This window comes from Centrocercus urophasianus, unplaced genomic scaffold, assembly GCF_019232065.1.
Source record: "Centrocercus urophasianus isolate 14NV4802_14NV808 unplaced genomic scaffold, USGS_Curo_1.0 seq_25, whole genome shotgun sequence".
NCBI lineage: Eukaryota > Metazoa > Chordata > Aves > Galliformes > Phasianidae > Centrocercus > Centrocercus urophasianus.
In genome coordinates this window covers 14,096,231-14,114,226 of record NW_024884811.1, presented here as the reverse complement: position 1 = coordinate 14,114,226, position 17,996 = coordinate 14,096,231, and the positions used below count along the sequence as shown (strand labels likewise).

The 17,996-nt window shown below is 37.1% G+C and overlaps 1 protein-coding gene across 3 annotated transcripts in view; it reads right to left on the bottom strand.

The window, feature by feature from the left end:
• Window positions 1-3,653: 3,653 nt before the first annotated feature.
• The window catches only part of TTC33 (tetratricopeptide repeat domain 33), a 41,277-nt gene continuing 26,934 nt past the window's right edge, over window positions 3,654-17,996 (bottom strand). For all 3 annotated transcript variants that reach the window (XM_042825610.1, XM_042825608.1, XM_042825611.1), the window contains exons 4-5: window positions 12,908-13,039; window positions 3,654-6,332 (exon numbers count right to left, since the gene is read on the bottom strand). In XM_042825610.1, the coding sequence (XP_042681544.1) occupies window positions 5,982-6,332; window positions 12,908-13,039 (483 nt within the window). In that variant the 3' untranslated portion in view covers window positions 3,654-5,981. The remainder of the gene's footprint in view (window positions 6,333-12,907; window positions 13,040-17,996) is intronic.

Below are 17,996 nucleotides of genomic sequence, written 5' to 3'. Positions count from 1 at the left end.
TAGTGACCAACAAACAGCCCTCACTGTATTATCTAAGACAAGGAACAGAATCTGACAGTCTAGTTTCTAAAGGCCTGCGCATTACTGATGGAAAATAGTTTGTTCTGATAGACTTCTAAGCAAGAATAGAGCAGCAAAAGAGGTGTTCTTTCTTCCCTTTGCAAAAACAAATGGTAAGTCTTCCTTCTCCCCATAGCATTGCTGATTTACCAGTGCTGGGCAGGACTCACAAGCCCACATCAGCACTAGTTGCCTTAGGAATGAATGAAAATCCCCAAAAAACCCATGTTAATGGAAAATGCATTAATTCACAATTCAAAAGTGTCTTACTCCAAAATCCTATCTCTGTGACTCCATCAGTGGTTTATCAGTGCTGGGCAGGACTCACTAGCCCACATCAGCACTAGTTGCCTTAGGAATGAATGAAAATCCCCAGTCAACCCACATTAATGGAAAATGCATTAATTCACAATTCAGAAGTGTCTTATTCCAAAATCTTATCTCTGTGACTGCATCTTGCCAGTCCCACCACCCCCAGTCTCACACCCTTACTTCCAGCATTCTGCTTCTGCCCACAGCACAAACTGCAGCTTCACCAAACCTTATACCCCACACCTAAACCTTTCCCCAGACTCCAGACCCAAAATCCATTTATTCCCCCGTCCTCTGGCATGGGATGCCAGGATCCCATGAACAGGATGAGAGCCATTATTGGTAGGAAACTGGTAGAAATCAGTTTCTATGCATATTGTAAATTAATTTGAACCTATGATCTGTAAATGAGCATTACAGTTGGATCCAGGTTTAAGGAGCAGAATATAGTGTACTTAGGCTCCACGCATGGGCTCAAAGATCCTGTTACAACCTAAGTTTATACATCTCCACTGTCTGCAACACCAGTGCTACTATCAGTGCTGTAAATGCAATGCCGAAGTGATAACGATACCAATGTAACCATTATCTTCAAATGGCACCACGACATCTTGATCAAGAAGTCTTCTACAAAACTTTTCAGCCAATATTCTTCTGCAAAACTGAGTATCTGATTTACTTAAAGCAGATTTACTTTTCAAGTTTCAACATAACAACAGACCTTTTCCACTGCTAGGCCCTGTTATAGACCTGTCAGCTTTATCAGATATGAAAATAAAATGAAGTCAGAACCCCAAGCTTACTGAACCTCAATACAAAACTCACTCCTTACATCCAGTTTTTCCCTTTGACCATTTACTCTCTAAAATTCAAAGAGCTACTAGAATCACTTCTTTCAGAAAGTCAGCCCCCTAAACCAGGACAGTCAATCTGCCACAATGGAACTTCTGCTGCTTAACAGGCCGAGAACTTCAATCCACTTGAGAATGTGATAGCCAATGGCACCAACCTACAGTAAATCTGCATAGTCCAAGCCCACATGCTTCTGCTTTCTTGAACCCCAGTACTACGTAAGTTCACAGCTCTTATATGATCTAGAAATAAAACTCATTTTGACCTTCTTACCGTTACTTTTAAGATCTGGGGGACACTAACCTCATGTTGCAGGTACATTTTCAGTGCTACCTTTCTCATCTTGATCCCAAACATCAACGGTTACTCAAGGAAGTTTTAGGGATGAGAAGAACAAAGTTCATTTTTTTGCCTTCCATGACCTGTTTTAAAATCCAGTCCCATATTGTATTATTAAATTAGTCGGTGTTATCTGATCCATACTTTGCCCTCTAATATCGTTGGAAAGTATTCTCTCTCTGTGTAATCTAAGTACTTCTGATTATTACCAGAAAGTAATGCTTCCTATATATTTCCATGGATACTAGAACAAAAAGTAACACTCTGACAGAGCAAATTCTCAGATTTGCAGAACAGTATTTTTCAACACAGTCACCACCACTAGCCATGTATTTTCCCCAGCCATGAACAAGAGCCTGCATGCTGCGGAGGTGACCCACTGTTTCACAGCTGCTATGATGACATTGCTGCTGCTGAAACTCTCACGGTGCCAACATCTGCTCACTGGTATCTATCAACATTCAGCAAGCATCAATCACTGTCAGTGGATGCCATCTTTTTCTGCAGAGGAATTCAGTGACACACCTCTGCTTTATACGCACTTCCATTTCAGATGCCATTTTGTTACGCTGCCTTTCTGCTGCTGTCTTTTCCATCTGTTGTTCCCACGGTGGAAAGGTTCAACCTCTACTGTTCTAACACCAACATCTGCTTCTGAAGTCGTAAGCAAACACAATAAAATAGGAGACATCACCTTCAAAACAGCCGTCATCTGTTCAACTTTCAAAAGATCATTATCTCATTCCGTAGGGGTGGAATTCATATATTCCTTTTCAGTATCTGAAGCTGACACCCAGTCAGCCACTTCAGGCTTCTTTTTTATAGTCAATGGAACTAATTAAGCACCTTGATTCAATTTTTCCAAAGATTTTTATCTAACATAAGGCACATGAATGTCCCTCTAAATTACACATTTCTTTCCAGATATGGAATATTCTTTCCAGATATGGAATTTCTTTCCAGATATGATGCTCGGCTGAACATGAGCCGACAGTGTGCCCAGGTGGCCAAGAAGGCCAATGGCATCCTGGCTTGCATCAGAAACAGCGTTGCAAGCAGAAGCAGAGAGGTGATTGTTCCCCTATATTCAGCACTAGTGAGGCTGCACCTTGAGTACTGTGTCCAGTTTTGGGCCCCTCACTGCAAGAAAGATATTGAGGCCCTGGAACGTGTTCAAAGGAGGGCAACAAAGCTGGTGAGGGGTCTGGAACACAGGGCTTATGAGGAGAGGCTGAAGGAGCTGGGAATGTTCAGCCTGGAGAAGAGGAGGCTCAGGGGAGACCTCATTGCTCTCTATAACTTCCTGAAGGGAGGTTGTAGTGAGCTGGGGGTCGGCCTCTTCTCTCGTGTCATTAGTGATAGGACCAGAGGGAATGGCTTCAAGCTACGGCAGGGGAGATTCAGGCTGGACATGAGGAAGTATTACTTTTCAGAAAGGTGGTCAGGCACTGGAATGGACTGCCCAGGAAGGTGGTGGAGTCACCGACCCTGGGGGTGTTCAAGGAAAGGCTGGATGTTGTGTTGAGGGACATGGTTTAGTGGGAGCTATTGGGAATAGGTGAACGGTTGGACTGGGTGATCTTTTAGGTCTTTTCCAACCTTGGTGATTCTATGATTCTATGATTCTATATAAAATTTTCCAAGTGAAAAAGTCAGATTTAAACCCTCAGCTGTGTGTATTTTGCTCTTTAACTACCTTGCTACATTTCAGCATTTTCATATATGTATGATTCATATGGAAGCCAAATTTACAAAAGCTACTGAAGCCACTGACTGTGAGCGATGATTATGAATAATAAATTTCAGTTAGTAAAGTAGCAGCAGTATTTCCCTTTTTGCTTTCTCCTTCGGATCACATTCTTTTGGATACTCCTGAGATGCTCAGAACCACTTACCACTACCTTTTATCAAATATTTTTCTTAAGATGGCTTTTTTAAAAAAAAAAAAAACAAAAACAAAACTACAACTAGTCAACATGTCCAGCAGAGACAGAGGAAGCCAACTGATTATATGACTAACATCCTAAAATGGTCAATGGTTTAACATTCTTGTTACTAGCTAAAGAATAAACATGCATCACTACACAGCAGAGAAGTCACTATTTTATTCAAACATATCCAGAAAATCCTGTACATGCAAAAAATGGCATGCTGTACAAAAAAAAGGAGAGAGGTTGCAGTATCAGTAGTGAAGCTTCCTCCCTAAGAGTAACATGTTCACAATAACTTATCTGCTATCTGTTTCAAGATATTACTGACAACACCTAGAATTTATAACCTAGTGACATCAGAATAAAAAACACACTTAGAACTGGGAATGGGAACAACACCACCTCCAGCCCAACACAACTGTTGAGCCTGGTGGTACAGATGTGCACTGCCAGAACTTTGACCAACAGCATTGAATTCAACAGTAGCTTTGCAAATCATTTCAGTGGAAGCAGAAGGAGTGATAACAACGACCTGTGCAAGGAATAAGGGAGTCCCTTCCACATGAGTAAATACACAACACTGATACAATTAGAGAAGGCAAACAAAGGAAAGATTTACTTGGCTACAGCCAAACTGCTTCAAAATGGAAAACTCAAAATGTCTTACAACTTTTTTGCACGCTTCCTTTTCCAAACAGAGAACGTCTCTTCTTTGAAGAGAGTTATCAAACTCTTCTAACACCTCCTATTGCTGAACAGACTGTATTATTTGTTACAAAAAACAAAACAAAACAAAAACAACAAGATGAAGAAATTATACAGCAGAGCATTTCCAACAAGAATCAGATATCTATTCAACGAGCGTTTAAAAATCTATCTCAGAAATGAATAAACAAAAAACATAGTATAGTGATGTCTGACATTTTTTTAATGGTCACTGTAATTATAATTACTTTGGATACTTAAATGTCAAAAAGTGCACATTATTTGTGGGCATGCACAGAGATCTAAAAAAATATGCATGTATTTGCAAAAATATAATGAAAGCTTAGTCATGTGAGAACACGGAAATTAAGTCTTTTAAAAGGATAATTAATGTCTGCAAAAAACTTAGCCGTCCTCTTAAGAATTAGCAATATTCAAATGAACTAAGCTGTGAGTTGGGTACTTTTCTACAATAAGCATGCTATTGCAAAATTCACCATGCTTCATGGCAACAATAATATATATACATTTTTAATAGAAATCAAGTATTAAAGATGTAGAGATTTCAAAAGGCTTCACTGTTATTTTAAGCATTTTTTTCCATTCAAATTATTTCAAAGTGAATATTTTAATATTTAATATTTATTTAATATTAATATTCACTTTAATATTTTAAGTGAAAATGTGTTCCCAACCCTGTTCAGTTCGGTCTGGAGGCTCTCATCTCTATCCTGTCTCCTCTGACAATAAAAAGAGGGTAGTCTTAGCAAAGAGTACATCAGAGAAACTGCCTGATTTTGTTTCTCTGAACGGCTCGTTTAAGGAACCAGCGGCAATCTTCCCCTAAACAAAGATGAAGTCTAAGCAAGCACGTCTCGAAAGTTTGTTCAGTTATGAATATCCACCACAGCATCTAAAATCCAGAAAGAATAAAAATGGAGACTCAGCCAATGCTGCCCTGAACAACCGAGACCATAATTTAATTGGCAGCTTCCAAGAACTGTAAAAAGAAAACTGATCCCCTTTATAAGACTAGCCTTACTAAGAAAGGAAAGGCTACATAAAATGTACAAATACCTATTTCCAGCTCCCAACATTTTACTTGCAGCAGTATTTGTAGCACAGCACTGAAGAAAAGCCCAGTTTCAGTCCCAGCTGAACGTCAGCTCTTCTACTGAAACATTTAATAACAATGAAGCATCCAGGAGCTTGTTCACTATAGCACTGCCTTTCATGTGAAGTGTTTAACCATTCCCCTTTGAAAGCAGCATGAAAGGCTTTACCAATTTTGTTTGAATTACAGATCAGATCTCCAGTCCATCACAGACACAACAAACACATAAGTTAAAGTCCATTACTTCATAGAAAACAACCCCATAGGAAAATAAATGAAAATAAAAGCTTCTGATAACAGAGAACAGTTCACCATAGCTGGAAGATAAATAATGACTAAGGATTGAAATATATATTTTGAAATCCCTTTTTCTTTTGCATTTTAAATAAGTTCATTAATTAGTCAGAAAATGCAGACGTCAACCTGTAAAATTATGAAATATTGTAAGGTCAGCGAGCGAAACTAGTCAAGTGTTTTAACATTACATTTCTTAATGAGATTCTCAAAATAAAATCTTGCGTTTCCTCTTGAAAAACAACTCACGTCATTTTTTTTTTTCACTTTACAAAAGAAAAATAATTTCAATCTTCTATTTTTGCTTAAAAAAAAATCAAAATCCAATGTGATAAATGACATTTGAAGCAGCACCAACAATCCACAGGGCTGCCCTATCGGGCTCTGATAAAAATGGATTCATCAGGAGTTGAAGTGCAATTCTCTTTCTCAGTAACGGTCTCTACCGTGCCTGAAGCAGAGACGATCACTACAGTTTTAGCTTCTGAAAGAGCCTTCTCCTTCTCTGCAATGGCAGCACAGACTGCCACAATTTCATCACTTTCAAAGTCATAGTCTGGGATCGATGCTTGTGCAACCTCTTTTCCTTTGGCTTGTGATTGCACTGCCTCAGTCTGTGTTGCCTTCTGCTGTTCATGTAGTTTTCTTGCCCAAGAAAGGTCCTCCTTCCATACTTCAGGGTTCATTGGAAAGATGTGTAAGGATACCTGAAAACTCCGGATTGCCTGCAAACATAATAAGGAAGAGGGATTGGAAAGTTTGAAGCCAATGTATTTCATCACAGAAATTTACAGAGAAAAAAAGAACTATGTACATCTTTGAGCAAAGCAAAAAATGATTTCACTATAATCTGACTTCAGAAGAATATTCTCCCTCAACTCTAAGTTCAATAGCAGCATTAACCCCAAACAACATTGCATGCAAGTGTCTGAAAACACCAGGAACATGAAAGCACAATCAACAGACCAGGTATTTGGCAGCAAAGGTAGAATAAGAGTTCATATGTCAAAAACAATACTGCAAATAAGTAGAAGACAAAACTATTGCATTATTGTATTAGTCTAAAAATCAGCACTAGTAGAGGAGACCCACTGTTCTGCAGTTGCTATGATAGCATCGTTGCTGAAACCAACCCACCACCCTCACTGTGCTCATATCCACTGTTTGGTCTCCATAAATGTTCACAAATGTTAATGAATGTCAGCAGGTGCAATTTTTTCTGCATGGAATAATTCAATTCCATCCTTTGGCTTCATGCGCATTTCCATGTCAGACACCACTGTGTCAGACTGCCCCCCTCTGCTGCCATCTCTCACACAGCAACAACATGTAATGGGATATTAGTGGGAAGGTTCAGCCTCTGCTGCTGTACCACCAACATCCTTCTCTGAAGGCTTGGGCCAATGCAGTAAAATAGAAGGCATCACTTTTGGAGCAGCCCTCATATGTCAACAGTGAAAAGGTCAAGACTGACTTCATCTACTGTGATTTACAGGCATGTAAGTATTTTACATCTATGATTTTATTGTCAGTTATGGAAGCAGCCATCTGAATGATCAAATTCTTCTATGGTGAAGCATATAAGCCTTCCCACGGGGTGGAAAATCAATAATTATACTGCTGGTAGTATTTGGGGACAGTTCTAACAGCTTGCATGCAGTGACTATAAAGACATGAGCAATTATCAAATACTGTGTTCATTCATCATTTATAAATACAAAAAGAATGGAAATTAATTTGAAAAATGACTACTTTTCATCTGAATTGACAGAAACTGCCAGTTCATTCTTCTCCTGGCCACAGTAATATACAAATTCCACAACATGAACTCAGCAGGAATAGACTAGATACAGATCAGATCTTAAGAAATGCTGATTGTGCTATCAGTATTACTGAAGTTGTAATAGGCAGCCTTTCAGTTCCAGGAAAATGGAAGACTTTATAACTGGTCCTCAGCCAGATCTGAAGTATAGGAGCACGCTGGAACTTTAAACAGAAGGAGTAGTGCAGTTTAGTTCTTGCAGAACAATGTCATTTTATTCAACTTTGCTACTCTTCATTTCCAGGGATAGATGAGCTACAAGTAAACACTAAATGCTCTTTTTTTTTTCCCCGTTAAACACAAAATGTAAACAAACACCATCTGCCTTTAAGCTTTCCAAGGAAGAGGTCTCTTAATTAAAACCTTTCTATATAGTTCTGTTAAATTTTCTATGTAGTTATGTTCGTGCATATTAAGTGACATTGAACACAGTAGTAAAAAACAGATTAATATAAGGCAACACTTAATAAGCTGAAAAAGCTGCCCTCAGAAACGTACAACAGAAAATGAGCATCTTTGTAAATCTTCTCATCCCACTTATAATTTTAATAATTACAAACTACTGCTGAAAGCAAATTATCTTGTAGTAAAGCCATTCACATGGATCAGTTCAGGAAGTGCCACTTTTACATTCTGTGCTGACGGAGACTATACACAGCTGACACTGGGGCTCACCCAACTCACACCTGACACTAGTGCTTATAGCAGGCTTTTATTTTACATCTCAACAAGAGCCTACCTGACCTACTTTAAAAGCTGTCCAACAGTTGAGATGTACATACAACTATAAGCAATCTTTCTCTGTATCTAACACTTACAGATGGACATTTTTCCCTAACATTCAACATAGCATTTTATTCCAATTAAAGTCTCTTCTATCTTGTGCTATTCACAGTGACTACAACTCATTTTCACAGAAATCTCTACTATATTTAAAGACACTGACCAAATGAAATCCAGATATTTTCACTCTAATTACTTTATATAATTTAATCTGAATAGCAAATGCCTTTACCTATTTCAACTTTAAACAAGCTGATTTTTTCTATGCTGATTTCTGTTCCAATTATTAATTCTTTTCAGTAGCGATTTTTAAATTGAAAATTATTTCCAGCAGAAATACTAATTCTGCATTCAAGAATAAACTGAACAGTTTATTATCTGCAGTTCTTAAGTTCATAAATCTATTTTTTTTCAGAAGTATCCTTGCAAGACACTGGGGCAAACTCTGTGGAAACATCTGCCTTAGGCTGGCTTTACCTTAGAGATCTGTTCAGTAAACTCTACTGCAGATAGGCATAATCCAGTTTCATCGTTGGAACAAAAAAACTATCCCATTCGAGAACATTTGACTCCTACCAAATGATACTGCTAAATAGGACACATCCCCAAGAGTGGACACGGATCTGCTGGAAATACAGCTGAAAGAGCACTTAAACTTTCAGAAACTTGTTTGCTTTTCTGCAAACTGAAAATAAAAATCAGCTCTCAGTAGAAAGGACTTCCATGCATTAAAAATACATCATAACTTTGTATCACTGAGAGGTACCTACTCTTGAAAAGGATCACTAAAAGTTGTTGAAAAGAATTCAACATAGCTCCTTTTCATCTGACAAAGTCTTTTATTTTCTCTCAAACTTTAGCTTAATGCTTCCCAAATCCTATACATTAGAATATGTACGTGGCTGGCATGTAGTTCTGTTCACCAGAACAAGAAATATGTCCTGTGCTTTCTTTTTTTGTTTATCTCCCTACAGAAAAGTCTTTTATCAAAACCTGATGCAAATAATGTAATTTAGAGTTTTTGTTTCACACTTCAAATGAAATTACAAGAAATTCTAGGCCAAAATTACAAATCAAGTAGCTATTTTTTCAATTGCAGTGCTTCCTTTTAATTTCATTTGTGCACATAAAAAAAGTCCTGACTACTCTCATATATCTTATTAATATGCTTAAATAACTATAAGAATAATCTATACATTATGTTGTAAAACAATAACCATCACAGCACTGTAGTTAAATATTTTAATTTCATATGAGTCTAAAAAGAAAATGTGAGTTACCTGACTCAAGAATTAGGCAGGAACACAACCAGGTACCAGTTTACAAATGCTAAATATAAAATGAAACCTTGTAACATTCTCTTAGGTTAACAAATATATTCTGTTAAAAATGTAATAATTATTCTTGCATGACTCCTATCGCTACATAAAAGCCCTGACACAAAAAACATATTCTCCAAAAATGGAAGAAATAAGCACGCATCATGGGTTTCCATTTATGCATCTGCCTGATAACTGTTAATACAGTTATCAACACTCAAGATTTGAAAATGAGGACCCAGTCCACAGTAAACTTACATCACAGAATGGACGAGGTTGGCAGGACCTCTGGGTCCATCTGGTCCAACCCTGCTCAAGCAGGGACACTGAGAGCAGTGTCCCCAAGGCCATCACCTGGTGGGTTTGGGAGATCTCCAATCTGGGAGACTCAGTAGCTTTCAGTTGGTTATTTTTTTTAATGCTGCATTTGCTGTGTGCTTTTTGCTTGTTTGCCTGGTGGTTTGTTTGTTTATTTATTTATGGTTTTTATTCTTTCACAGAAAGTATGCCTCACTTTCTCTCATGGAGAAAACTGTTCCAATGAAGAACAGCTGTATAAATTTGTTACTTCAGAGCGCTATCAACAATACAGTAAAATTCACCCAAAGACAAACATTTACAATTACAGAAATGGACTAAGCTCAACTATGCATTTCTACAGTTTCTGTAATCACAGTGACATTTACTCAGGTGTGCTCTTGTAAGTCGGCTTCGAGAATGTAAGAAATTACATCTTACTTGATATGCACTACATCCTGCTTTTTTGTAATTAACTCTTATTAGTGAACTGATTTACTAAATTCAGGAAAAAAGAGTGCATAGCTTCTCTGAAAGTTAAATAAATTGGGACTACTTTACCTCATTTTGTCTCTGTCACAAGTTTAATCCTCCACAAATCTTCCATTTGCAAGAAATAAATATATTACACACAATATAGATTAGTTTGTTTGGAAGTTGTATTTCAGACAGAGGAAACAAAATCAAAATACAATACGTCTTTTCCTATGATAAGTACATAATTCTCTGTGAATTAATAAAAATATTTATGACAGACCATTTGGCAGGATGTGGGCAGTGAGGAAATACACTGGAGTGAAGAAAAGGAGATTTGAAACAATAAAGCACTGAAGCTGCTCTTGAGAAGGGCAGGAGTTTCCAAATCTCAGACGTTACAAAAAGCACTGACGTTCATGCTTTATTAACACTTCTTTGTAAAAAATTTAATGCAGTGAAAGATGAGAATATCATGGCAATGAAAGGCTAATGGGAAGAGTATAATTACAATAGATAATTTGTTCAAGAAGTCTCCACAAGTTCAATACTTACGAAATTATTTAACCTTGTAAGGCTTCTCCAGTCTTTTTATAGATTCCTTAAAAATTCTTCTGTTTGACAATAGTGAGCATTATATGAAGTTTATAAACAATCCCAATGCTATTCTTTGTATGTGAGAGCACTCTCATTAGGAGGCAATTCAGTATGCCTTAAACACACCAAAAAGCAAACAGTGCCTCATCTTAAAGCACTGGAGATGGCAGCAGGAAGTTACCCATCACCAAGCTCCCTGCTCTGACACCTCAGTCTCAATACAGCGTAACTATAGGTGCACCTATAAGGGTGTTTTAGTTCAGATTCACAATGTGCTTTGATGCAAATCTCTGTTCCAATTTAAAATGCTTTGGTTAGCACGGGGACTCAGACAACCCTTCTGGTTAAATTCCACATTACACTCCAAGATAGCCCCTGAAACTCTCCAAATAGAGCTAGTCTGAATTAAAACAAAATGAACGCAGAGTGTATATTAAGTCCCCAGCTCTACTTACTGAAGATATTTGCTCTTGTTGGAATCATGCATTTAATGCAGCTGAAGCTTGCATGGCCTGGTGTGCAGACCTGGTGGTGTAACTAAAATGGGTATATCTGTAATTTTGATTGCTGTTATTGTAGCTTTTTTTCTGTTTTTCTTTTTCTTTCTTTTTTTTTTTTTTTTTTTTTTTTATAGAATAAGCAGCACCAGCTACCTGGTATTTTTGCAGGAAATAACTTTGAATTTCCTGAGACTAATGTATTTAAAATCTCAGACATAATTTACAGTGGCAACTTTAGGCATTGAAAAAAAAAGAGGATTTATAGATTATTAATGCAGACATGACAGCCCATCCGCCCTTGCCTTCTGCAACACAAAAACAATGCAATGTCACCAACTATTTGACATCATGCAGATATGGATTTATATTAAATATTTCCTGTTTTGATACTGTGACAACAGAAGGCAGAACACTACACATATATCTGCAACACTCAGCTTCTACCTTATGTTATTCTCATGTTTTGCCCTTTTTTAATTTCTTTTTTTCAAATACTGTACCCTAAGGTAGTTTAAAAAAAATCACGCTCTCCATGATTTGTTAGCTTCACTCAAAAACACCTTAATTTATGCTTGAAAAGTCTTCTGTTTAAATACTGCAACTTTCCAGAAATACTCTAATGGCAATATTATTCATTTCTACAAAACCAACACTCAGCTACTCAAAACAAAAACAAAATAAAGCCACTATCTTTTTATCTGAGAGCCCATTACAGTTTATTTTTCTAATTGACTTTTGTGAACATATCTGGACTACAGAGCTCATTAACTCTGTTTCCACACTTTAACATGCAGACAGCTATTTAGAGTTGGATGACCTGCAGACTGTGGGTAATTTGACGTAAGGGATGTTTCCTCTTGTATCACTTAACATGCCCAGTACAGCACCATGGCATTCAGCAGGAGCTAGAGAAAAGCTGTACTCCAGCTACTGCAGAGCACCCCAGCCTTTTTATTCTCTTATTAGCAAAAGCATCAATTTCATCTCCCATATGGAGTCATGGAGCCACAGGGATGCGTGGAAGCGCACATGTGATTTGCTGCACTTGAAGCAAGAAAGCAGGAGCTAGGGAAAACAAGATATCTTCTAGCAGCTGTGCATAAAACTGAGGACAGGTATCACCTGGGACTTTACAGTACTTTCAGCTCTAAAGCCTGGTGTGCTGTGTTGCAACATACAGCATCTAGAATGTAGCATACACAGTTACATCACTGAAATTATTCTGCTGCATAAAGCCACCACTTAAACACAGCATACAACACAGAAAGCTTTGAGCTAGGCAGGTCTTACACAAGCCTGGCAGCAAAACCACACAGGAAGCATTTGCGATAAGCAACCAAGTAGAGGGGCATACTGGTAACAAACAGCAAACATCTTTTTCCTTGCCTGCTTTCAAGCTACTTACGGCTATTCAACTGCCTTGGTATTTCTGTACTTTCACTCTCTCACACACAGTTCAGAGGATGTAATTCACAATTTTAACATGTCAATGTTATTTATTTACCTACCAGTGCTATCTCTCCTAGTCCAAGCTGGGCACGTCCCAAAGTCTGCCAGGCATCCCAGGAACGTGGGTTCCTCTGAACAGCCATTTCTGCTGCATGCACTGCTGGGAACATTTCATGTAAAGACATCAGAACCTATGGCAAAAAAATAAGAGGAATAAGAATAAGCAACTGAAAACAGAATTAGGTTTTCTGGGATTACTCAAGTAACCACCATTTTTCCAGTATTAAAGACAGTTTCATCTCACCTATCTTTTCATAGTCAGCTGTCTATGACACTTATACTTGCTCCATAGCTCATGAAGAGAAACAGGCATGCTACAGGATGATTCATCTTAACTGTTCCAGCAATTATCCTAGAAGTAGATTAATTGCTTTGGAAGGCATCCCCTCTTCCTCCCTACAAATCCCACGCTCTGTAAAAGAGTATTAGAATTGTGGCATTACACCATGGGACAACATTGAGAATTAAGCACAATAAATAAGCAAGTACTGTTGCAAAACTCCTGAGTTTTACTTTTTCTTTTTAATAGAAAATTGAAATCTACCCAATAAAGTTACAGTGCACATGATAAAATTATGGAAAAAAAAATGGTAATCAGAATGAAAACAACAGTGTAACAACTGCAAAAATGTTACACTTGAGAGACAACTTGCTGTTGAAGGATGCTTTACTTAGATATGAAGTCATCTTCATAAAAAAAATTAAAATAGTGGTTTCTGAACATGGAGATCACTTTCACTCAGCACTGCAGGTTAGTATGGGCCCACTACTATTCTATCCCTTGTTCTGAATCTTCGTAACTTAGACTATAAATCATAGTTAACAACTCATAACGTGGCTCAGAGCTTGCCTTGTTTTTCCAAGACCTCCATGAAATTGGCATGTTACCTGAAGACCTGCATCACTCTGAGATCATTATTTCAGACACCCACATGCTATGGTGATAGGTAACAGCAAAAGAAACAATGACAACTGCATTCCAACAGCGTGATGAAAAAGTTAACCACACAAGTAAGACTCATGCATGGCTAGCCACTTTCTGCCCAACTGGTCAACCCTCAAGCATGATAAATAACAGAACACAACAGCACAGCTGCTCAAGTGTAGAACGCATTTAACCTTACTTTCCCATAGTATATTAAACAGACAAATATGAGTGTGGTGTAGAGCAGGATTCAAATTTAAGTATCTTGAATTAATATTAATTAACTTTCATTCACAAAGTACTCGCACAACATTACAGTAGCTACAGTAAATAGCTTTTACTGCAGAAAGTAAACTGTGCACGCAAGAAATTCAGTAAGCAAAATCTCCAATAAAGCCTTTGGATCCATACCTGTCGTGTTTTAGTAAGACTTTTTTTAAAGAGTAGTTGCATGGTTTCACTTTAACTCAACAGGCTACGCACTGAATTCAAAAGTACCTAAAAAATTTTAGGTACAACCCCCCACAGCTGTAGGTCACATCATATCATTTTCTCCTCTTTTTTTTCCTCAACAGTTATCAACAACTGTGCTTTCTCATGAAAAAAATAATATAATGAGCACTGTGCATTTTTTCAAAACTTTCAGTTTAACTGCATTTTTCTGGGTATCTTCTTCTGACTGAAGCAAATCCATTAATTGAGTCAAACTGTTACTGGTGGAGAGGTGTACATCCCATCAAGATTAAGTGATTCTGCACCTCTCAACTAGCTTTTACATTCATCTCTTAATGTGTTTATTCTCGTAACAGAAGATAAACCCAAGTATATAACCACTTGAACAATTTTATATCTCTATGAGTAGCCAGTATTTCTTACAAGTACTTTCTACTGCAACAACTCCAAAATACCATTATAAATATTTAGGATGTAATTTGCAGTGTTGAACGAATTTTACTGCCTTGTCTACTGAACTACAACCTTGCTGATAATAATGCATCCCAATTACTCCACTTCCATCTATGTAAAACTGCTGTGTGCATTAATTTAGATAAGCTGCTTTAAAAGTACTCCTCCAAATCATGATGGTAAACACTGTGCTAATAGCAACTATGGCATCAGATTCTCAAGTTACTAAAACATTAGAGTGTTCCAATTAGCCACCCAGCACAATTACATTTCTCAGTTATTAATAAAGGCACACACCTATACTTGCCAGCCATTATAGATAAATAATCTTAATGCACATTATTTTCATGCAATTTTATTTTCAAGCAAAAAGTCCATCAAAATGAACATGCAATGGCAGATCTGAATGTGTGCAGCTTTGTTTTAAGTTACTCCACATGTGACATTACCGTCACTTTAATAAAGCAGACTGCACACAAATTTACTCTATCGTCTTTTTAATAATCTTTATATTTTGGTTCCTTTTATTTATTTCTTTTTTTTTTTTTTTACTGTCACTCTGAGTTGGTCAAACATGATATTAGCATAATGGTCTACTTTTCTGCCTCCCATTAAGATGCTTCTAGTCTTCGTTCATCCCAGTCCATCTGCTTGAAATACTTGAGATGATGTATGATCATCTTTCCTTCAGATGTGCAACTGCAACAGGAATCTGTCAACCGTTAGTGCTCCTTACACCTGCAGTATTAGAATGCTGGCTGCTAATCTTCTCATTTTATCTCTTCATTATTACAACCAGTTCTTATATTAAGATGTTTGGTTATACTTGGATATTTACCTTCACTGCTTTGAAATAATTCTTCTGAAGAAAACTAAATAAATAAAAATTACCACCCCCAAAGGCTCCCTCCAAAATAAGCACTCTGTGATTTGGCTGAATTCCATTCAGAAGGAACTACAACAAGAATGCATCTTGTTGGGAATTCTTGTCAGAATCCAGACACATACAACTGGAACACATTATCAGCAACTTTGTGGAAAGCTCAAGTTACACTCAAACCTATTTCAACGGTGGGAATTTTTTTGATAGTGGAGATGAATAACTGCACCCTTTGCTAGTCACGTCCACAAAAACTCATAAAAACTCATATTACTAGTGAAAGCAGGAACAAGCAAACATTATTTTAAGTCATGAATCATATCACAGAATCACATAATGGCTTGGGTTGAAAAGGACCAGAAAGATCATCTAGTTTCAACTGCCACAGGCTGGGCTGCCAAAACTGTTAGAATAAATCAGACTTGTCAGAGTATTTATTTAAAATGCACCTTTATTTTATTATTATTTTTTTTTTAACAGAAAAAAAAAAGACATTCAGTTGCACTAGGATATTTTTCAATGACCAGACAAATAGCATGATCCTTCAGAGGAACGATGTATTCTCACAAAAATGCACCAACATTACCCTTCATTTGAGAGAACATCAACCTTTTACCTGTCAAAATCATGCTGGGGAAAACCTCCATGAAGAGACAATCCTATTAACAAAACAGATCTTTGTTTTGAAGCAAGATATGCCAGGAAAGAGCTATTTTGCCAAAATCACCTGCCTGTATAGTGAGGATTAAGATATACTCCTTAATGAATGTCCCCTCTAAGAGCTGACTCTCTAAGATTCTGTTTCACTTCTGTTACTCTAATTTCTTGTATGAATATTCTTTTGCAAACTCCATTAGCAAGGCAGCACTCAGATTTCACAATTAAGTAATCTTATCCCATATGTGATTTATTTCTAGTTATAGTGAAGTTTGTGTCATTCACAGACATACATCTGTGAAGTCTTTATTTTCAGGAGAGAAATGAACCGATCTATTTAAAACACTAAAATATTTATCAGTTTACTAGGTTGCACAGCAGAAGTAACATTAGAACATTACATAATTACTGTAAATCACAAAATGGCTAATAACAGACATTACAAGAAAGCTACAAATACATAAAAATACAGAAACACAACTCTGCAGAGTCAGTATAATACATACAGCTACAATATTGATAGAGAATACACGAAGAATCTGGTAATTCCTTTACTGAATTTCATCAACTGCTGCACAGACTAAATGCAGTTCATGACCACAAGAACTTCCAAGTAGGCAGATGCTGTGCCGTAATCCTCTCAGTAAATCTCCCTCCTCTTAAACTTACACAGGTACTGTGTTTGTGCTGTAGCATGATGTACTGTTTTGTTTGTAAGTAATTCTTTGTTTTAATTAGTAAGCTTTTAGACTTTTCTTTTTCTTTTTCTTTTTTTTTTTGCAATCCACAGAAACGTACAGTAATGCCATTTTAAAATCAACAGATCTCAATACTCATTGGTAGCAGAATTTCAGTCTGTCACATGAAAACAGCATCTTAGGACTGTCTGTCAGAAGGGTATGTTAAATTCAGTTCAGTTCATACCTACATTGAGTTCACAAAATCCGGATGTTCTGGGTTGGAAGGGACACTAAAGATCATTTTGTTCCAAACCTCTGCTCTGGGCAGGGTTGCCACCCACTAGATTATGCTGCCCAGGGCCCCACGCAGCTTGGTGTTGAACATCTCCAGGGATGAGTTCATTGACTGTAAAAATCATGTTGGCCAAAGGTCTGTTCCAGCAAACAGATTCCAGTGGAACCAGGAAAAAATTATTCCCACATCTCTCTTTTTTTTTTTTTGCTATATTTTGTCATGGATGGATGCACAGCAGCCAGTCTGTTTTCAACTACCTGCCACACATATAGGCCTTGTATTAAACTAAATTTCATTCTCTGTAACATAAACATATAAATACCAAAGATCATACACCTACTAGATATAAACCAGCAACTATTATTAGCTGATTTGTTATAACCTTAACTGATTAACAGATTATGAATTCTGTCCATTTCTTAGGAAGCTTGTCAATTTTTTAAGTATGAAGAGAGATGAGTGGAAGTTGAAATTATTTCTTCATATGCAATGGATTTCTTCTACAGCAATGGATTTCTTAATTCTTAAGAACAGTGGTTGGAATGATTTAAATAACGGACTTGGCCTATAAAAGATATACGTAGCTGAAATCCTGTTCACTGTATGCCAATTGAGGATGCTGGATGGTTCAGAAAGTAGATCAGACAGCTGATAAACAGCCAGAAAGCTTACTAAATTGAGAGAACTGTTTTTTCTGTTGTTGTTTTCATCTGTGTTCACTCATTTCTACAAATATCTAAAAACA